This window comes from Pteronotus mesoamericanus, unplaced genomic scaffold, assembly GCF_021234165.1.
Source record: "Pteronotus mesoamericanus isolate MK-2021 breed Mesoamerican mustached bat unplaced genomic scaffold, CSHL_Meso_final scaffold_705, whole genome shotgun sequence".
Taxonomy (NCBI): Eukaryota; Metazoa; Chordata; class Mammalia; order Chiroptera; family Mormoopidae; genus Pteronotus; species Pteronotus mesoamericanus.
The window spans coordinates 1,207,851-1,229,911 of record NW_026555326.1 but is presented as its reverse complement, the minus strand read 5'-3'; the positions used below and the strand labels follow the sequence as shown (position 1 = coordinate 1,229,911).

General features: G+C 46.2%; 1 protein-coding gene across 2 annotated transcripts in view; it reads left to right on the top strand.

Annotated features, from left to right (window-relative positions):
• HHAT (hedgehog acyltransferase) overlaps positions 1 to 22,061 on the top strand; it is a 212,010-nt gene that overhangs the window by 82,460 nt on the left and 107,489 nt on the right. For both annotated transcript variants that reach the window (XM_054563293.1, XM_054563294.1), the window contains exon 9: positions 10,229 to 10,264. In XM_054563293.1, coding sequence (XP_054419268.1) covers positions 10,229 to 10,264 — 36 coding nt within the window. The remainder of the gene's footprint in view (positions 1 to 10,228; positions 10,265 to 22,061) is intronic.

The following is a 22,061-nucleotide window of genomic DNA, read 5'->3' as shown; positions in this document are numbered from 1 at the left end:
CTTATCCTGCTCTACTGTGCGCGTATGAGTGCGCGCATGCGCACGCTTCACTACTTACCATCCCCTCACGCACTCTATAGTCTACTGACCCGTGATGTGTAATGTTGCTCTCTTTTCCCATTGGAGCGGAAGCTCCATGTCTGTTTTGTTCACTGACGTATTACAAGAGCCAAAACAATGCCTGGCACCTAGTATGTGCTCAGTTATTGTTTGTTCAGTGAAAGAATAAATGAATAAGAGATAAAACATTCATAGGCAGAAAGAAGCCAAAATGGGGAGGAATCCCACTATCAAGTTTGGTGTGAGAGAAAAAGGAAATTTCTGTACTAAAAGGTGAACCTCAGAAGCAGTATTTTCCTGCATGGTTTATAGTAAGTTCTGCCAACTGAAAAATCCTAGGTAATGGGTTTTCTACCAGCACTTGCTCATTCAAGATCCAGTTCCTTTGATAAGGAAATCATTATTTTGATATATTACTCATTTCTGGTGCAACTGAATTTGAATGCAATGTAGATTATATCTTTAAAATGTGACAATTTTGCAAAAGGTTGTGTTAAGTTGTTTTTTGCAGGCCTGAAGAGCTAAGAGTGGGAAGTGGGGACTTTAGCCAAGCAGAAGGAGGGGAGTGGAAGAGGAGAAGAAAGTAAACACGAGGCAGGGAGAAACTGGGATTCTTCAGGAGAAGTAACTGAAAAGTCACTCTGAGCCCCTGCCAGTTTAACTACATAATTGCTCTGCATAATTAAATACATACATGTTGAGTAAACATCAATTAAATACTTGCTCAGAGAGAGGCAAGCCTAATTTGAAGATCTTATTTTGTACTTCTTGACTGGTGTTTATAATTGTCCCCATATCATTATTTTGTATGTTGTCAGCCTCCCCCAAGTATTTTGCCAGTTCCCTCTGACCAGGACCTCCTTTTGTAAGGTTCTTTTTCTCCTCTGTAGCAACCAGTATTCAGTGTAGTCTTGGTAACTACCAACTCCCAGGCTCTGATTTCTGATTTGGAGCTCGTAAAGCTGATGTTACCGGTCAGGCTGCCTGCATGCCGATTATCTGAAAAATCTAGGAAAACCGCCCATGACCACATTAACCAGAGCACACTACCCTTGGATGCATACCTGTAGTTAAAGAGGGCTCAGCAGAGAATTACGCACGCTCATCTCGTGTCACTTCCAAGTCCCTGTCCTCCGGGCTCTGTAGTGCTGCTCCCTTGGGAAGGGAGTTACATCATTCCGTTATTTCAAATCGGCCCAGTGGGCTTATCTGTAGGAGACATAGTCCTTAAAGACCTTTCCATGTCCTAGCGCAGAGCCTCTACTAACCGCTGAGACATAGAAGGAAGCCAGGAATCTTATGAACCCGTCTCAGCAAGAACAGTAACCCTACAAAAGTCCACGATGCATCTGAAACGCAGTTTTGAAATCTGGGAACCGGTACCATGTTCCCTCAGTCAGACCAGGTTTGGCATGTGGGCCTTGTTGCCTGATGTCTGATCGAGGGGTCCGGGCTCCAGGCTCATAGGCTTCTTGTGCTTTCACATTACATTGGGCTGGAATGGACCAAATAATGTTTTAGAAGGGGGAAGAAAAAGAAAAGATGCTTGTTAAGTTAAGAAAGGTATTTCAGCATTTTCTAAAGAAAGGAAAGGCATCTCTGAGCATTTCAGTCCCCAGCAGGTACTGGCTGGAAATAATGACTGCAAATTTAAATGAGTGGAGAGACATGTCTCTACTGATTGCCTTGGACGTCTCCATTTGGGGTGGAAATGCCCTTCCTTGGGCTTGATTCCCAGGAGAACTTTCTAGGGAAAGGCCTCACTGGACATGAAAACTGAGGCTCGAATACCAAACCTGAGAAAGTTCATGTTCACCTGAGAGTTGGTATTCTGGCTGAATCAAACACCTGAGAGAACTTCCCTCAGTTCTCTCATTACTGACATTACTGTGTGTCCTCAGGCTAAACTCCTTAATGAGACTATTAGTCAAAACTAATGTTTTCACAAAGGAAATGAAACAGGGACCCATAGTACCTGGTGGTGGCATTACCCTGGAAATTTAGATTGAGGTGTCTGGCATTTAACCTGGCTGTCATGTCTTAATTTTTGTCAAACGTAAACTCAGTAGTAGGGAAAGATGGCAGAGACTTTATCTGCTAAGGAAAATATTCCATAAGAGAGGGTTTTTACTTTTGGTTTTTAAAATATGAAATTATAAAACTAATATTTTTCCACCAGAAGACAAAAACAACACATTGTAAGGAGCAACAGGCAAAAACAAAACAAAAAACCCCAACAAGACAACAACAAAAACCAGCCAGTAAGTGTTTATGCCCCTTCATTTGTAGCCATTGCCCATGCCCTGCGCAAAGGCACTACTTTTATGGGGTTAAATAAAGTCCTTGATTTGAAGTGGAAAGAAATGGGACGGGGTGGGGGGCAGCGATTTATTCTTGTGCCTTTAAGTTCACTGTGACCTTAGTCCATGCAGGGTCAAGCCTGGCTCAGGCCCCTCACCCCGTCTCTCAGAATTGGCCTTTCCACCTCATTCTTGCCCCCCCCCCCCACTGCTTCACTGAAACCAGGTGGGGTCTTTCTAGAAGGCAATTCCCAGCCCAATCACCCCTTTGATTAAGTGTTTAATGGCTCTCCAATGCCCTCAGGATAAACTGTAAATCCCACGACACACAAGCGTGTTCGCAGAGGCAGCATAAGGCAGCGCTGACCACTGTGGGCTCTGAGCCACCCTTCCTGGTTAGGATGTTGCCTCAGCCCCAACCAGCCAAGAACCTTTGGGCAAGTTATTCTTTACCTCTCTGGGCTTCCGTCATCTCCATGATCAAATGGAGCCGTGAATAACGGTACAGTCTTAACAGGGTTGCTGTGAAGATTAAGTGAGTTCTAACACATACTGAACAACCAATACACATTTACTATTACTATGATTACTGTGTTCTGCTCTCAGTTTGACTCTGCCCCACACCCTTCCCTCAGGGTAAGGTACCAAACTATTGACAGATACCTCTCCACCCTCATCCACCTAATAAGACATGTCTCTTTCTCTATTTCTGTAAGCTGCGCCCTTTGTCGAAACTGTCTCTCTCTCTCTCTCTCTCTCTCTCTCACACACACACACACACACACACACACACGCGCGCGCGCGCGCTCGCTCCTCTGTCTGTATCCTCTGTTTTCACCAACTGTACCCTTTGGCTGACTCCCACAGCCTTCAAAGCTCAGCTCCGGTCAGGGTGCCTTTACTATGAACAGCCTACCTGGATGTCACTCTCTCTGTCTCATCGGTTCCCACTGCTCCACTTCTTTCCGGACCGTCATTTATCATGCAACGCGGAAATGGCCTGTTTACTTGAAGGCCTTTCCTCACTCCCTGATTACCCTCCCCCTAAACCCTGCCCCCACCCCATAAAAAATGGAGTATAACTTGGTAATTCCTACATACCCACTGATGTAATGTGCTCATAATGCTGGATGGATGGATGGATGGATGTTATCAAGGGAATCTGATCTAGTGACAGGAAGCTTCCCAAGGCAGCCCATTTGGTTATAATCACAATTGCACTAAATCTACCTGAAAATGGAATCATTCCGTCCTGTTTTCCAATCTATTACTCATCTGTTACACTTACCTGGTTTCCCCTCAAATAATGTGCTTTCAGATCCTGTCCTTATCCTGGTTGGCACCCTCTAGACATGCTCCTCTTTGTCAATCTCTCTGGAAAGTAGGCGCTTGAAACTGAGAGTGACCCTCCCCAGGTGCTGGGCCTAGTGCGCACAAGGGTACAACCTCAGTTCTTTTGTAATTCCACTAGTGTGGACAAATGTTAGCTTTTCGTTTTTGTTTTTGTTTTTGTTTCTGCCTCACAACGCCGTTGGTTTGTTGAGCTCACTGTTAGCTGACCCCACGCCCTCCCGAATCTTAACATGTTCGTACCGCACCACCTTGTCTCCGTCCCGTACGTGCAGGTCTTCGGGGGCTGCGGTGAAGACTCTGCTGCTCCTCTGAGGGAAGTGGGGAGCCGGTGCAGGATTTAAGCAGAGGAGGGATGTGTCTTGGGTTTTCAAATAATCCTCATCGCTCTGTTGAGAATGGACTTTAGGAGGGCAAGGGGAGTCCATTGGAGGCTGTGGAAGTGCAGGTGGCAAGAAGTCATCAGATTCTGGATATGTTTTTCAAAAAAGAGCTTGCAGGGTTTGCTGATAGATTGGATGTGGGGATCAGAGAGGCAGGGACGGTGGCAGGGGTTATGGCCTTAGCAGCCACACTGCAGGAGGAGGAGGTGCAAGGGGACGGCCAAGACTTTTAGTTCTGGATGTGCCAGGCTTGAAATTTATTTTAGACTTTCAAGTAGAAGTGTTTAATCATTAGGGAGATGTATGGACCTGGATTACAGGAGAAAGGTTTGAGTTAGAAATAATAACCTGGGAGTTTTTAGGATACAGAGAGCTTTTAAAACCCCGAGACTGGGTGGTGAGACTACTAAGGGAGTGAACATATAGAGAAGAGGACGAAAGACTAATGAGCCCTGACTCTCTCTCTCTGTGTGTGTGTGTGTGTGTGTGTGTGTGTGTGTGTGTATTTAATATATTATTGAATCACTCAGGTTATAACCTACCGGTAGGTCCTGTGCAGCTCATGCACCATTGGGCAGAGGTGTAAGTGAGCTGGCAGAAGCCCATTTAAGAATCTCAGCAGTTGATATTCATATACAACCATGGTTAATTACCAGTGACTTTCAGATCATGAATATGAACACTAGTGATTTTCACAGTGAAACAATACAATTGAAGTCTAAATAGGCTATGTGGAACTCTGTATCCCTAAATAGAGTTTGATTTCTGCAGTTTGCATCTTTTACCTAGCTGCTCATTTGCTAAGTACATGCCTGTGGGTTCTACCTTAAATCTGTGGCCAGACATTATGCATAACTGTGTGTTTAGATTCAAGTGTTTTGAATATAGAATATAATACGTGGGTTTGTGACAGTAGTTACACTTCCTGCCTTTGTTTCTGTGAGCTTATTGGCTGGTGAGTGTGGGCTAAGCAATGAGCTTGAGGGAAATTTTTTCTGTTAATGAATGGGGGTACAATTAATCTTTTGTGTTTTTGAAGTAGGGTTATTAAATACATAGAGGTGTGCCCTACTTAAAGGAGTCTTATAGGATAATTGTGGACATGACTTTAACTATAATTTGATATACCCGGCTGTGAAAAACAAATCTGTTTTAGCTCTCTCCTAGCTGATATTTTTTTGTTTGTTTTTACCAGCATAAGTAACTGAAAAGGGACAAATTATCTTTGAAGTGCAAATAGACTCTAAGCGGGCCAGAAGTCTCTAGTTAAACAGTTGAGAGGCCAGTCGAAAACACAACACTAAGTAAAAACATATGGCCGCTGGCTTTTAAGTTAAAACTGTGGGAGTTTCAAAATTGAATAGTTTCTTGGAATAAAGTAAGTGCTACCAATTAATTGGAAAGCAACTGTTTTACAAGAAGCCTCCTGGTTTGGTGTTTACTGTTTGAGTTTCAAAATGCTTATTTATTTATACTACTTGTCAGCCCTGCGGTTGCAGGCCTTTTCTGGCTTGTCACCATCAGATCTTGTGAGGCGCTGTCACAGGGAGGCCTGGAGGACGCTTGTTCTCGGCAGGGCCCCCAGGAAGTGAGGCCCCTTTGCTCTCTGAGATGTGCTCCCAATAATGGCAGATGCTGGGTTTCCTACAACTTTTTACTTGTGTATCAGTTACCTCCCTAAGCCATAAACACTTGCAGGCAGAGACTGTTCCCAGTACCTAACAGCCTCTGGTCCAGTGTCAGGGCTCGATACGTATTTGTGAAAAAGAGGAAGAAATTCAATTCTCTGTTCTCTTTAAGGGTTTATGCTCACGAGGTTTGGTGCAGTGTGCATATGATGCTACTTTTTCCTCAGTGTTTCTATTAAATTGCAAATTTTAATTTTCCTTGAAATATGTGAACTTTAAAATGTCAGGGACTATTTACAATATAATTCCTATTTCTCCAAGTAAGATCTCTTTCTCCTTCAAAGTCTGGCTCGCTTTGGGTGACATCCAGTGGGAGAGGGACATAATTCTCATCACACAGATGTGGACCACCGGTGGCCTGAGTGGCAGACCGAGGACTGCCGAGCCAGAGAGCTTTGAGGGCCTCTGTAGGCACACGTCCTGAGGGCCAGATTCCCTGCAGACCAGGCAGCGCCATTCGTCAGCTGTGTGCAGTGACTTCCTCTCCGGCGCATCACTGTCTAATGAAATTGCCCCGCACCGTGGTGCCGCCTGCAGAGCTCCGTCCTTGCCCCGCCCCTCTAGTCTCTGCTCCCCGTTCCCCATTCCTGTATCTGCTGGACTGTGATGTGGGTTATTCTCCCATTGGCAACATGTTGCTGTATAACCTCTTTTATTTTCCTCTTCTAAATTTCAATAAAGAGAATTTGATCGAAGTTTATAGAAGGAAAAATAGTCATACCCCTTTTGACTAGCTGGAGCCATCTAAGTAAGAGATGCCCAGAGACAGACTAAGAAATTGTGCTGGTGTAGTGAGTGTAGGAGAGGCTACAAAGACTTAGAGACTTGGTTGTCTTAAAACCCTGGCACTCTGTTTGTATCTTGGACAGTCAAGTAGGGAATAAATACCAAAAGCGGCATTCTTTTTTTTTTTTTTTCCATCCTCACCCAAGCACATGCTTATTGATTTCTTAGAGAGAGGAGAAGGGAGGAAGAGAGGGTGGGAGAGAAACATCAGTGTGAGAGAGAAACATCAGTTGGTTGCCTTTTCATATGTGCCCTGATCAGGGATAGAACCTGCAACCTAGGCATGTGCCCTTACCAGGAATCGAACCCAGAACCTTTTAGCTTATGGGACTGCGCTCCAACCAATTGAGCCATATTGGCCAGGGCCCAAAGGGACATTCTTTTCAAGGTTTCTATATATAATTCATGGAAAAATAAAACTGAGAAGGGAAATGATACAGTTTGGTGAGAAGGACACATACTGAATTTATTTTAAAATTATTAAGTATAATTTTTAGATCTAATGATTATTTTATTTGAATTCTAGGTATGGCAAAGAATCTTTTGTTTCCCCACTTAAAAAAAAAAGAAGAAAAGGAAAAGCCTGTGTACTTTACTCCACTTAAACACACTTGAGTCTTTTCAAACCAGTTGGCCTTAGATTGCTAATAGCGGCAGAACCAAATGTTCTCTCTTCTAAGGGGTGAAATCATATCATTGAAATGATCATGTGATGGTAATTTTTCAAACCATAACAAGCAGCTTCATCAAACACGTATCATGAATAATCTCTCCTTGCAATGTTGTATCCACAAGAGAAATGCTGTATGGTAGAATGAGATTTTAATGATGACTGATTGTAAATGTATATGTACAGAGAAGACATTATTCATCTTTTAAGATTGAGTTACTGTTTGCTTTGTGTTAAATTCCTATGACTGGTGGCATTTTGGGGGTATGCATTGATTTGTTTAATTGCCCGGTTCCCAGGCCCCAGCCTTTTGGTATCTGACCTGCTTCATTGCGGTTCCTGAAACACTGGGTATCCTGGGTCCAGTTTCCCTTATAAATAAATAGAAGCTGAGGCCCATGCCTTTATATAATCTTTCCTGAGGGGGGAATAAAAGGCAAAAGTCAGATATTTTTATTCTCTACTTGGAGATAATTTAGTAGTCAGGTTGTCAAAGGCAACCTGGGCAGAAGGATCATCAGGCCTTATAAATAGTTTCATTAGGGATATGGATTTCTTTCTCTCTGTCTCGCTGCTTTTGGTTGCCCTCTGGGCATCGTTGCTGCAAGTTGTGCCTGGAAGATGGAAGAGAAGAGCATCTCCCATGATCTGCTATGGCTCCAGAGCCAGCCCCTGTTCATCTCAGTAACACTTTTGGTTCCAGCCCAGGTCATGTTCTATGGGTCACCTGGCTCCCAGTGGGAAGTTCCTTCCACTTTTCTCTCAACTGATGACTTTGCCTCATACTCTGTTGAAATTCTTCCTTCTACCAAATACGCTGGTATCTTTACCCGTATTCTGTTATATCTTCTGTACCCATCACCTGGCACAGTGGAAAGTTTCCCTCCAGATAAACAAAAAAACAAACTCATTGGTCTCATCCTGCTGCATTTACTATCTTTTTTTCTTCCCTTTCAGAACCAAGCTTGTCGTAGGAGCTGTTTATGCCCACTGTCCCTGCCTCCTCTCCCTTACACTTGCTCTTTTTAAAAAAATTTTCACCCTAGGACATGTGTGTAGAGTTTAGAGAGAGAGAGAAAGGGAGAGAGAGGGAGAGAGAAACATTGAAGGGAGAGAAAAACATAGGTTGCTTGCCTCCTGCGTGCTCCCCGACGGGGGATGAAACCCATAACCCTTTGGTGCAGGGGACGACGCTTCAACCATCTGGCCAGGGCTCACAGTTACCCCTCACTGGGCTGTGGTCTGGCTTTCATTTCAGTCAGCTGGTGACACTGCACTTCTTCAAGCTGCCAGCGACCCCTGTGTTGGCAAATATGTTCAGGTGACATTTTTACATGATGAAAAGCAAGATGAATTTAGACCCTTTCCTCACAATGTGCACAAAAATTAACTTAAAATAGATTACAGACTTAAATATAAGAGCTAAACATAAAACTTTTAGAATGAAATACGTAAGAGAACAATTTTAAGACCGTGGATGAGGCAAAGATGTCTTAGATATGACACTAAATGCATGATAGAAAAAAATTGATAAGTTGGATCGGAGAAATTGAACACTTTTGTGCTTAAAATGACACATTTAAGAAAACAAAAAGACAAGCTCCAGATGGATAGAAAGTATTTTCAAATTATATGTCTGATAAAGATCTTGTTTCCAGAATATAGCAAAGGTAGGAACTTAGTTCTCCTGTTCACTGTTGTATCCCTTAAGCATCTGTTGCAGTGCCTGACGTCTAAAAGGTGCTTAATAAATATCTGTTGGATAAATGAATGAACACGGCGTTAATGCAGTTTGGAGAAGAACCTCCAGGAACTCAGTAAAATCTAAGGAGGAGAGAAAATAATCTGGAACATTTGTAGACTGTCTATGAAGTGCACATTACATTTGTTCCTTTTTGTACAGTTACGAAAACTGAGGCATGGAGGGGTGATTTTTTGGCTCAAGGTCAAACACTGTTAAGTGGGAGAGTACAAGCTCAGGCCTTGAGTTTCTGTTCCCTTGAGTTTCTATTTCTATCCAGTGAGATGCATTTTCCACGGTAGTTTAGGAAAGCTCTTCACTCCCGAGCCACTTATTCCTGGCTCTGGCCCCTGCCCCCTCTTCCTTCGGCAACACTGTCGGGTGTCCAGATCACTAGGCTTTTGCTCTGTTTCCCCAAACCTGCTCCCTGATATTCTAATGCCAGACCCACTTGTCTGATGCCGTGAAGAGTGCACCATGGGAAAACCCATGCTAGCCATGGAAACCAGGGCAGTGCTCTTTATATGGACTCAGTAAACTTTGTGGTGTCCAGGGAAGGCTGTGGCTGAAAGCACCCCACCCAGGGCTTACTGGGTACCAGGTGTGAGGCCCCAGCTCAGCGGCAGACTCAGCAGCGGGATGTGGAGCTGTTCGGCTCCCTCCCTCCTCGGCAGACCCAGGTGTGGAGGGGGCTGCTCTCCCCTGTGAAAAGCTGCAGGGACTTCGGCTGGGAGGAGTCAGGAGGACTGGAGCTGACCCTTCCCCACCCAGTTCTTCCCTTTGGCCAGTGCCGTTTTATGCTTTTAAAATATATTTCATTTAATTTTGAGTAAATGAACATCTGAGACAACGAGGGTTACAAAAGGACTCACCTCTTGGAAAATGGGGGGTACCAGTTAGGGCCTTGCTTTCTAGTGACAGCTTGGACTTGCTGAAACTGCTTTGCCGTCCTGGAGCAGCGGTTCTGCATCTGAGTCCCCTGGAGGGCCTGCTCAGTCTACTTGCTGGAACCGTCTCCAGAATCCCTGACTCAGTGTGTCTGAGGTAGGGCCTGGGAATCTGCATTTCCAGCAAGATCCCAGGTGCTGCTGCTGCGGCTGCCCCAGAGGCCATCCTTTGAGGACAGCTCTCATAGAGTAATCCATTTATTTACCATGCTCTTGAGTGTAAATGACCGATTTTTTTGGTCAAGTTCACCATTTTTGTAAATCCCTTCCATTGATATGCTTGTCTGTGTCTCCTTTGAACAGGTATTTTGACGTTGGACTTCACGATTTCTTAATCAGGTAAGCCCATCATTTTTATTTTCAATGTCACCGAATAGCATGTTAATGGGGAGGACGAAGATGAAAATAAAATCCTTGTTCAGCATCTTGATTAATAATGGCAGTTGTATAATTGTCGAGAAAACACCACTAGCACTGTCTTTTTGTGCTTCCCAGAATCACATGAGATTATCCTTCCTCAACAATCAAAAGAAATTTATGTTTAAAGAGGTTTCTATCTAAAGTGATAGTTACCCAAGAGCTTAGACATGCTTAATTCCAACCGCTGGGCATCTGGAAAGACAAGTAGAGCCGAGTGCCAGCTTGTGTTCATGTATTAAACAACCCATTTAACCAATCTTCCCTCCGCTGATTTAAGCTTTTTAAGCTGAATCTATTGTTTGTTTTGCAGTCATAAAGATACAACCTCTTCATAATTGAAAGAGATTACAGATGGCAGTTTATATCCTAATTTATTTGTGATTTTTACCAGAGTTGGCTTATGAAGCTTATTAATTCCAAGTAGCTATTAAATCAAACAGAGGTTAAAATGGAAATATACTAGAACATTAACAGTGTTGGTAAGAATATGCATGAGATTTTTTTCTGCTATCAACTTTGCTGTATTTTCTAGATTTTTTATATTGGGCATGTATTATTCTAACAAAGGTGAAAAATTATCATTAAAGTGCCTGTCAAAAATATGCGTGGGAAGCAATAATGGTTGCTGAAGGACTGTAAGCTGAAGATTACAAGGAAACCAGAAATCATGTAGAGTGATGAGCTTTCTGCAAACTCCTGGCTCTAGATGCAAATTAATTCTGACTGAGAGCCTGCTATTAAACCTTCTGTCAATCACATGTGATTTCTGGCAGAAGTGGTTCAGTTTTCCACATGGGACATGACCAACTCCTTATGGGGAAGGTGCTCTTGGGAGGAAATGGACATAATCAGCATCACCTTTGTCCCGAACCAACAGCATTTTCGCTGTTGTGGAGCACACGTGGTGGTGTTCTGTGAAAGGCCACGAGTGCCTTGCCCTTTCTCCAGGGCCTCATCCAGGGCTGCCCCAGGCCTAAGGACGATGGATGGTCCTGGCTTTCTCCAGGATGTCGCATGCGGATAGTGTGTACGCTGCTCACTTGGCACGTCAAGGGTAAACGCATTTTAGCAGGAGGGATAAAGGACCAGCAGCCGTGGGAAAGGCAGGCATGAGACTTCCATATCCAAACTGATCAGAAGAGCTGTCTGGGTATGTGCTTCAGGGAGACGTGTGGATTTTTGAGTTAATGGCCCTGGTGCTTTGTACTACTGCCTTGCTACTTTCACATCACTTCTTGTTGTGGATGCAAGTTTCTATTTTTCTTATTTTCTCTAGTAACTTTCTTGAGGGCAGGGGACATTACTTAGTCACCTTTCTATGATTATATTGTATAGTATCAACTTTAAACATTTGCAGTTGTAGTGAATGAATGAATGGATGAATGAAACGAGGCAAAAAAGGACAAGGAAGGTGAGGATTAAGATGAAGCTGTTCAGTCAACAAATGATTTATTCCGCAAACAATTATTATGCCTCCCCTGTGCCCCTCACTTGGGTATATTGGGGAATACCATCGTGAGAAAAGCAAACTTTGATTCAAAGCTTTCCCTGAGATTACCGCCTGCCAGGCTTGCGGTGTGTCACGTGTCATGGGGAGGAAGGGCGGTCTCCCTCTGGGACCCCTCCTGCCTTTCCTTCTTCTGGGCTCCATCCCTGTCTCGGATGTTGGTGGGGTGGGAGGCAGGGAGGAGGGAGGCCTGGTTAAGTGCCTCTTATAAGCTGGTGCTGAGATGCCCTCACCCCTTTTGGTGGATACTGGTAAGATGCTCTAACTAAATCACCTTAAAGTCACCTTAATCCGTGCTTTGTGAACCAAGCAGTGAGGGAGTAGGGCTTCTTTCTGCCCTGCCGTCTCTGCAGTTTTCTTTCCCCTAGTCTGGTAGGCACAGAGCAAATAACATGTCCCTTCATTATCCAACTGGGAAATGAGAAGGCAGTCCCCGCTTCTGCGACGAGGCCTCTTTGTCACCCCTCCCATGACAGCACTCCCCACGAATCCAAGAATTTATAGAGACCCGAAGCCCCCTTCCTCGGTCACCTGCCCAGCTCTGGAGAAGAGTGGGGGTGGGGGAGGTGGTTCCGGGAGCAGCCGGACCTCCACCTCATAGAAATCCCAGGATGGGGTTGAGGGTGCCGCCTCTTTATTTGCAGCCCTCTCTAAACAATAGCCCTTCCGGCTCCCAGTTTGGGAGGCCAAGCCTGATGGGGACTGAGCAGGGGGTGTCATTGAGCACCTTCCTGAGTACTGTCACTGGAACAGGCCCCTGAGGCCAGGTTCGGGAAGGTGGGGGCGCCAGCCAGTGGGAGGTGAGGGGCTGGACGGCAGCAGCAATTGGCGAAGAAGTTAAGCTCTGAAGGGGAGGAGAGAAAGGCCCTGCAGCTGATGGAGAGGGAGGTTTGAGTGGGGATTTCTTCCCTTTTTATATTGGAGCACCTCTTACTAGTTAGCCACCAGCAGGTCTAAAGTGTCCTTTAGACTTAGAGAAAGTGGTGTCAGTTGTCTGGAGAGAAGCAAGTGTGATTGCCAGGGGAAGGAGGAAGCAGAGGCAGTGAGTGGTGCCCTCGAAACCCCGGAGAGCAGTGGCGTGTTCTCTAAATACGTCGCTGAAGAGCAGTGCAGAGGGTTGGCAGGGCGAGGGGGAGGTACTTGAGGAATCCTTTTCACTCAGTGAAGGCCAAGAAAAGAAAATCTATTTCCCCTTGTGAAAGAGGAGATGTTGGAGAAATTAACTCCAGTTATTGGCTCCAAAAAGCTCTCAGCGTGTGCTCTGGCCTGTCAGGCTGTATGGAATGCCTAGAGTCTGGCAAAGTAGAAACAGTAGCGTGCCTGAAATGAATCAGCTGCGTCTTTACGCTGATGGAAGTGTCGCCGACTTCTCTGGAACGACATAAATTTCCGCAAAGCCAAGAGCCCTGTTTGTGATCTCAGCCTAGGCAACTGCAAGGAGGGATGTTTCCTTTAAAGCTGATGGAGAGTTTGGCTGAGCCCTGCACAGGAAGAAGCTGTCACATTTAATGAAATGTGAGCGTTTTTGGTATTTTATAATGACTGGGAAAATTCAATGCGCTGAATCCTTTTGCATCATATAGGAATCAAAGGAAAGGCTTTCAGGAAACAGTACTCACAACACACTTAAGAAACTCAGAAGAAGACTACAGGCTGGAGCCCTTAATGGGGAGCTACAAGAGAAAAAGGAAGGAAGTGACCGACCTGGGAAAAGAGGTTATAGAAGAGGAGAGCTCTGTGTCATTTGAGATAATAAGGTGGCCTGTTTAAATAGAGCTTAGTTTAGTTTGGGCAAAAATGCAAGAATGTCTCATGAGGTTTGGTTTGATTCTTGCTGACTGAGGCATTTTCCAGTTTACCTGGAACTGTAGCAGCTTCACACCTTTCATGAAGGTATATTACAATTGCTTCGATCTTGCCCATCTGCTCCCTTCTCAATTGCTCAGGTTGGAGAATCGTTTTAAGTGACACAGAATGCCATCATGGCTTTTAAAGGAAAACCTGGAGCCATCCCTGAAATACTAAACTTGTCCATTTTCCTTTTACAATTTTTCGTTGCTTATGCATTTTAAAAACTAGAAAAATATTCACTCATGTTTTCTTCTTTTCTACATTGTTTATATTTGGCTATTCAGTCCATTTCAAATACACATTTCAAATTAGCAAAATAAATTTTCTTTACCACCAATTTCCTTTTTTATTCTAAAGACATTGTGTGAGCCATCAGAGCCGCTACTTTTGTCCTAAGTAGAAGCTCTGGATACCCGCGGACCAGCAGAGGTGCTGGGCACGGCACAAGCCGCTGATAGGTTCTAGGGAGAGAGAAAAGGACCTTTCTTGAGAAGGAGCAGAGCTGGGGTAAGCCTGTCCTTCCTGTACGTTCTTAGGACTGTTGAGGCCTGTCTGGCCTCTGAGCTGATGTGGAAACAAGAGAGAAGTAGAGGAGAGAGTGGGCATTTGGCCCCGAGAGTAAGAGCCAGCTGGTGACAGGAGGGTAGTTAGCATCTGCTAGTCAGCCTGACAGCTTTGAAAAACAACAAATACATGCACGAAGCCATTGTGTGTGTTTTTGTAGATAAATATAAAAGAAAAAAAAACCATTATGTAGCTATTCTATGTATCTACATGGGCTTTGAATTTTTATTTTTTAATATAACACGGAAATCAACTTTTTTGTCTAGGTAACTAATTTTTAATAGTGGCATAAAAAGCAAACGAGCGGATTAGAAAGCTGCTCCCCTCCGAGGTGAGCCTAAATTCCGCGTCTCTGTAGTCCTGGTTAGGCACCGCCGGTGGCTTTTGGTGGCAACTGATGCGGGGACGAGGTTGTTTGTCCCTGCCTGCTGCAAACTCAGGGCATTCTTGTTTAACCTTCTTTTCCTTTCACTGTGGTACGTGAAGACCAGCAGCTAACAGTCGCTGCGGTGTCCCCGTGACAAAGGGATTTAAACAAAAAGTGAAGAGCACGTGAGGGAAGGCCCCGCAGAGGCAGCTAATGAAAAAGCAGGCAGGGTGCTGAAGAGACGCCGGTGTGCTTCCACGGGGCGTCCCCTTTCCACGGGGCTGTCCCCCTTCCACAGGGGTGTCCCCCTTCCATGCGTTGCCCCCTCTGCCCTACAACCTGCTGCACCTGCCCCCTTAGCATCTCTCATGTAGCCTTTCCCTTTCTGCTTGTGGTGAAAGGATAGGCCCCTTTGTCTTCAGCGGAGGCGTCTTGCCTCAGGAGCTATAGTGAGGTTTCATCCTAAATGTGAATCAGTCACTCTGTGCCTGGGAACAGCGGGACTCAGTAAGGGATCGTTTTGTCCCTCCCCTTCCCCACTTCGCCCCTGAAGCCAGAGGAAGGGTTTGAGTCCTGGCCTCTCCCCTTCTACCTGTGTGGCTGTAGGCAGCTCACTAACCCTTTCTGAGCCTGCATCCATAAATTGATTCCTTATCTGATGCTCTCACTTTCTACAACCAGCCCACATCCTGGGCCCGCCTCTCTGGGTCTTCAGGCCACCTTTTCCTCCCACATCACCATCATTCCCCTTAGTGCTGCTGCCCGTGGAGCCAGCTGCTGCTTTATGTCCCTCCCTGTTTCCTGGCATCTTTCCTTCACTCATGGCTTCTCTGTCCAGAAGTGCCCAACCTTCCCACATGCCCAAATCCTGTCCCTGCAAGCTCACCTCACGAGCTGTGCCCTGCACACGCTTTCCTCTCCGTCTTCCAAAGGTCGGGGATCGGGGGGTCTTCCCAGGTCCCCGAGCTCTACTCCTGGAGATGTAGTGGGTTTGGGTGGAGCCCAGGAATTAGTATATACTTACCCCTCACCCCAGGTGGCTCTTGTGCACAGGGAAGTGTGGAGCCTGTAGCTTTATAGAGTCCTTTATGTGCATGTCATACATTCCTGGTCAGGGAGCTTTGTGAGGACAGGGTCTGATTCATCTACGGAGTCCCCATGGTACTTTGTAACATCTGATATTTAGAGGACCCTTAAAAATGTTTGAATGGATACATTTTAATTTTCAAAAATGTGAGAGGACCTCGTCACCATCTCCTTTTCTTTTCATTTAGTTCATTTACTCACGAAACCAAATAAGCAGTCTAAGAGCGGTTCCACGAGCTAAGCTAAAATCAACAACGAGGTCTCCCAGGTCCCTGCCTCTCTTGGCCTGCATTCCAGGGGTGAAGGCAGCGTGGACGAGCTCACAGGAAAGCAGGCACGGGGATACGCATGACATAGTGGGGGGAGGCGAGGTCTGAGAACCGCTTTTGCTGGGAGGCCATAGGGGACACTCAGCTGAGAGATCGGTGAGGACAAGGAGGCAGCCAGGGGGAGACTTGGGTCTCGGTCGCATCGGGTAGAGGGAAGGGCAGGCGCAAAGGCCCTGAGATGGAGAGAGGAATGTTTGAGGCTCAGAAGGAAGGGAGCTGTGAGGCCAGAGGCTGTGTGGCAAGGCGTCCCCCACGGGTCTGGAGGATGAGGTGATGGCCAGACTGTGAAGAGGGCTGGCTTCCCTTTTGAATGCAGTAGGAGCCATTGGAAGGCTTCAGGTAGGCAAGCAACACGGTCTGATTTATATTTTTCAAAACGCACTGTGACAGGCTGAGCTGGGAAGATAGTGAAATTGGGATTTCTGAATCTTAGCCGTCACCCCACTGCTCTACCGCCAGCTGGGACTCGGTGACCGAGGCCTGTCCTTGCTCCTCGGGGGAGGTTCTGTGACAACCAGCTGCCGTGACAGCCACTCCGTGTTCAGTAACAATAGCCCTCACAGTCCTTTAATTTCCTTCTCTTTATGTCTGCTTGGTGTACTGTAAAAGATGTAATTACACACGTGGACTTGAAGTGGGAGGCAGTCAAACAGTGGCGGAACGTGGCAACGGGCTCTCTCCAGAAGCTGGAGACAGCGGGGCCGGCGCTGGGGAGTCACTTGGGATGGGGGTTTGCGGCTTTCTTGTGGGGACACGTTACCAACATTTCCTGGGAACTCTCAGAAGCCCAGGCTCTCGCTCCTTTGCTGGCACTTTATCTGTGAGGTCTCTGAAGGTCTGGTTCATCACCCTCCACACTCCTGCCTTGATGCCACTCCAGCTGGATGTCAGGCAACCCTTCGGACACAGCCTCCTAAATCCGCGAGGCCAGCTCTAGGACATTTGCTAAGTGGTCTCTCTCTCTCTCTCTCGCTCGCTCGCTCTTTTTTTAGATTTATCTCCCTTCTGTCTAGGTACTCTGTCTGCCTTACAGGGCTGCCATATGAAGTAGAAGCCAGAAACTTGCTTTACTTCCTTGCAGCAAGGGTCTCGAGTCCCCCCCTCATCGATCTAGATCCCACTGAGAATAACGTGGGCAGGGGTGGGCGCTGGGGGGTGTTCTGAGGAGCGTAGAAGTGGTAACGTCCAGCTTTGAGAGTCAGATGCCCTGGGATGGAGCCCCGGCCCAGCCCTGGTGATTGGCTGGAGCGGTAGGGCCCCATCTGTGCCACGGTGGCGTAATTTGTCAATTGCTCTGGACTGCATAGCTTCCAGGCCTGACTTTGAGACTCTCTCTCAGAGCTTTTGCAAACTGCTGAAACTTCTTTGATACACTCCTCTTATAGTAGGACTTACTAGAGTGGGTTCTGTTATTTGTACCTACAATATCTGAGCTAGCTACGATGTCCAGCCCAGCAGAGGGAGGACATGATCTATAGGGGGCTTCACCCATGACTGTATTCAGTCCGCACCCGAGAATTAAACAAAACCACAGCTGTCTTTGCATCAGTAACAGAAGCAGCCTGTGAAATGGAGGGAGCATTGGACCAGATATACAAGGCTATGGCTCTACCCTGCCCTCCTGCTCTCTTGCTGCAATGATTTTGTGCAAGTCACTTCTGTTTGGGCCTTTGTTTTCTAATTTGTGAAACGAGATCGTTATGTCTGATAATCTCTCCCAATTCAACAGCCTCTGATGAGAAGCTTTAGTGTTTTTAAAATTAGGAAAGCAGTATCTATTGTCCAGATGTGCACTATTCAGTACAGTAGCTACCAGCCACATATGGCTACTTAAATTTATTTTAATTTAAAATTCAATGAAATTACAAATTTAGTTCCTTAGGCACGGTAGCTCATTTTAAGTGTTCAGTAGCTGGTTACCACATTGGACAGTGCAGATAGGGAACATTTCCATCATCTTTTTGGCTAACACGGGTCTACGTGGCAATGCCGTTTGTCCAGTTGCCCTGTAGGGATGCTGGGTGTTCTCCTGTATTTTTGCCTGCCTACTTGAATGATCAGCAGCCACCTTATCAGGCACTTAGCTTGCTCCAAATGGAATGCATTACCCGCTTTGTCTCGACCCTACTCTACCCGCCATCTTAGGAAGGTAATTAAACAAATACATACCAAATGGTGAGATCAACTGTTCTAAATGTATGAATCCATTCATTTATTCATCAGATGGTTTTAGTGTCTTCTGTGGGCTGGAAACACTGCTCAGCACTGTGAACACAGTAGTGACCAAAAAGAGACATAGTTCCTTCCTACTCCCACGGAGCTTATAGTTTAGGAGCAGAGAGGTGCTTCTCAGAGCTCATGTGTGTATCTGGAAAAGTAGAGCAGCCGGAGCTGCCAGGAAGGAAAGGCACATGGCCCTATAAGTGAGTGTCGCAGGGCACCTGACCCAGACGTGAGGCAGGGCCAACCCCGGGGAGGGCTCTCCGAGGAGGAAAGCTCGGGGGCAGAGGGAAGGGAGAAGCCTGTGGTGGAGGAGCAGGGTGCATCCAGGAGGAAGAACAGAAAAGAGATTCCCTGTGGGTGGAGCACAGAACGGGGGGCCACAGTGGGGCCGGGCGGTCGTCCTGGGCTAGGCCATGCGAGGCATTGAATGCCATTTTAAAGATCAAAGTCAGGCTTAAACTCTAAGCAGGAACTTGGGAATGAGTGGCTAAGGAGTATGCTGAGAAAAGTGTAACTGTATGGAAAAATTGTCCTGGTTGGGTGGCTCTGTTGGTTGTAGCATCATGCTGTACACCAAAATGTTGGAGTTTTGTTTCCTGGACAGGGCACATGCCCAGGTTTCAGGCTTGGTCCCCAGCTGGGGTGCGTACGGGAGGCAACCTGTTAATGTTTCTCTCTCACATCAATGTTTCTCTCTCACATCTATGTTTCTCTCTCTATCTCTCTTTCTCCCTTCCCCTCTCTCTAAAATCAATAAATGTATCCTTGGGGGTAGATTAAAAAAAAATAAATAAAAAAATAAAAGTTATATATGCCCTTGTCTCCTAACATGTCTAAAAGTCCTCATTTAGACAATGGAATTGCCATATGGATGGGAAGGAACTCTAAATAGCAAATGCATGGTGTAGCCTATTAATTAATATTCTGAGTAAAAGGATCCTTCGTGGGGAATATTATCATTAATATGTTAAGAATAATAATACTGACATTTGCAATGATGAACACTTTGCATTAATTGGAGCTGACTCATTCGCATCCAGATACTTGCTCCAGAATGAGAGAAGTGCGTGGCAGCGCCATCAGCGGGCCGGGAGCCGGGCGGACGTTGCCGTCTGTAGGAATGAGGAGGGGCCGATGGTCCAGGAAATAGGTGCGGTGCCGTGAGTCAGTGCAGCGATTTGCTCCTCCAGCACCTGTTTGTGGGGATTGTCAAAATCCGCTGTGGTCATGGGACTATGTTACCACTTCAAATGTCGCCCACTAATGAGTGCAGCCTCAGAACCTCGGGGATGGCTCCAAATGTTGATTAACATCCAAGATCAAGTTCTTTTGCAATGAGGATACATGTGCTTCAGCCCGTGCACATCAGACAGGACACTGACGTAAGCAGGCTGCGGGGGATGGGGGTGATTGGCCACGTGGCAGGAGCTTGGTGGGGCCGGCCTAGGACCAAGAGATCAGTATTTGGTGAGAGTTGGGTAAAATTTGCTTCCTATGTATAGGAGACATTTTCTTCATAGTCTGGCTATTTAGTACCTTTTGAACACCTTCCTGGCTTTTAGGGAATTTCTGACCTTTATAAACTCTGCCTCCCCAAAGTACAAGTCAAAAGTCACTTTCTGGGTTCCCCTTACAGCTAGTACCAGAATGTGTCCACAGTGCTGCCACTCAGATGCATTAAAAAGGTAACTGATTCAGAAGAGAGTGGGGAGAACAAGAGGGCACCCCAAGAAGGGTTTCCCATGGGGGTGGCCGAGACTCGTGCCACTTTCAGGTGCGGCCTGGACAGGGGCCCCCAGCATGTGCAGGTCACGCCACAGCAGTGTCTGGTGGCGTGGTCTGGTGCAGTGATGGTCTCCCGGTCCGATGTGCTGGCCCACCCAGGTAGTCTGTGACCTGAAGTCCTTTAAGAGAGTCCTGTCTGCTTCACTTAGCTAGAGTGGGTTCGGGGGCGTGCAACCGAAAACTCTGAATGTTACATCAGACCGTATGAACCAGTTCTCTTCCCACAGCGTCTCAGTGCTGAAGAGGGGCCGGAGGACACTCGAGATGAGCAGATAAAGTTTATCCTCTGGGCTGCCAGTTCAGGTGTTTCTGGTCTGGTGGGAGGCGTACAAACTCGAAGACCCTCAGGTTACATAAAATTGCGCACAAAAATTAAGAGGGTTTATGGAAAAGTAGGAGGTGGACAAATCATTCAAAACCTATGTGACTCTCTCCAGGGCAGTAAGAAAAGCAGTAACAATCCTAATAAGATGATTAGCACAACTGGACAGGCACCCTGAATGCCCTGAAAATCTTTTCTAGTGTCAGCCTTTACCTTAAAAGGTGGTGGTGCCTTGGTGGGAGGGGCCTTGGAGAGGGGCCTTGAGGAGGAGTCGAGGCTGCTGAGTGCCGGGGACAAGGGCAGAGGGCGGTGGGGGAAAGCACGGGCAGGTTTTGCACAAACCCGAATGATGGCTCGGCTAGATGGCTCTAGATGGCTCCTTCTTCTGTGTTGTTCCTCTAAACCGGATCTTGGGAAAAGCTGCCCTCTGTGCAGAGCACAGAGCGTGTGGCTCAAGGAGGCCAGCAGGAAAAGGGGGTGGGGTGAGTGGGTGTCCGGGGCAGTAACGGGGTCAGCTCTGCGAGTAAAGGCCACATTCAGATGCTTTTACTTGGGGGCTTATAAACGGACACAGTTCCTGTTTTATAAGGACACTTTCTTTTATTTACCAGTCATATATGAACTATGCATGTGTTACAGTAGAGCAGGCTGTGTTCAGAAGAGTTCTGTAAACTTAAAGGGCGGAGGGCCCTTGGCCTGTAGGTAAATGGACTGTGGAATAAATGGCCCCCAGCACTGTTTAAGAGGTGGAAGCGCAGCAGATGTGTAGGCTCGCTTACTGGTGCAGGCTAGAGAGCTGGAATAGCACAGCATTTAGTGGTTCAGGCTCTGCAGTGGCCCACCTGGATTTGAATTTCTACCCTACCTCAGTTTAGGTCTGAGCTCCAGTTTTATCATTTCTAAAATGGAGATAACTGTAGTATCTTCAGTCTGTTAATAATGCATGTGAAATACTTAAGACAGGTCCCTAAGTGATTGCTGTTGTTGGCTTCTCATCCATTTGTTATGCAGTACCCCCCGCATCAAGGAGAAAGGAGAGAAAAGTCTCTTGGGATCCAACACATGATGAGTGTTCAGTCCATATTTGAACTGGATTCCATCCGATGAGAAATATCTACATGGATTGCAACCTACATGGTTCCTTTCCTCCTTCTAAATCAGTGTGGAAACTACTTAGTGGCAAAGGAGGGACGATCTTTGTTGAGAGGACAGATTCAGGAGCACATTCTGGCCCTGCAGGCTGCGATTCCCGAGTGCTCGAGAGTTGCACAAAATCCCACGGGAAGGTCAGACTTTCAAAATGGACCCTGAGTGAGTAGAAAGAAAGAGCAATGGACCTTTAGCCTGGTTTCAGTTGTGACCAGGCCATTGAAAATAAAAACACTTTGAGAATCTGAAAGCCCACAGCGTCTGTTTCTAATTGAAAGGTCACTTGCAGACAATACGTTTTTCACAGAGTGACATTTATATGTGTTTAAATCATGGAGTCTATTGCAGTGAAATCCACTTTGGAAATGGACATAAATAATTATTTTGAATCTTTTAATCCCTTTTTAAGGCAAAATAATGAACTAGAAAGCATTTGGCTGAGGAAATGCATCTGGTTACAGAGCAAAGTGTTCAGCTGGGATGAGATGCAAATACGTATTATCTCAGGGGCCGCGATTCCAGTTCCGGCTGTT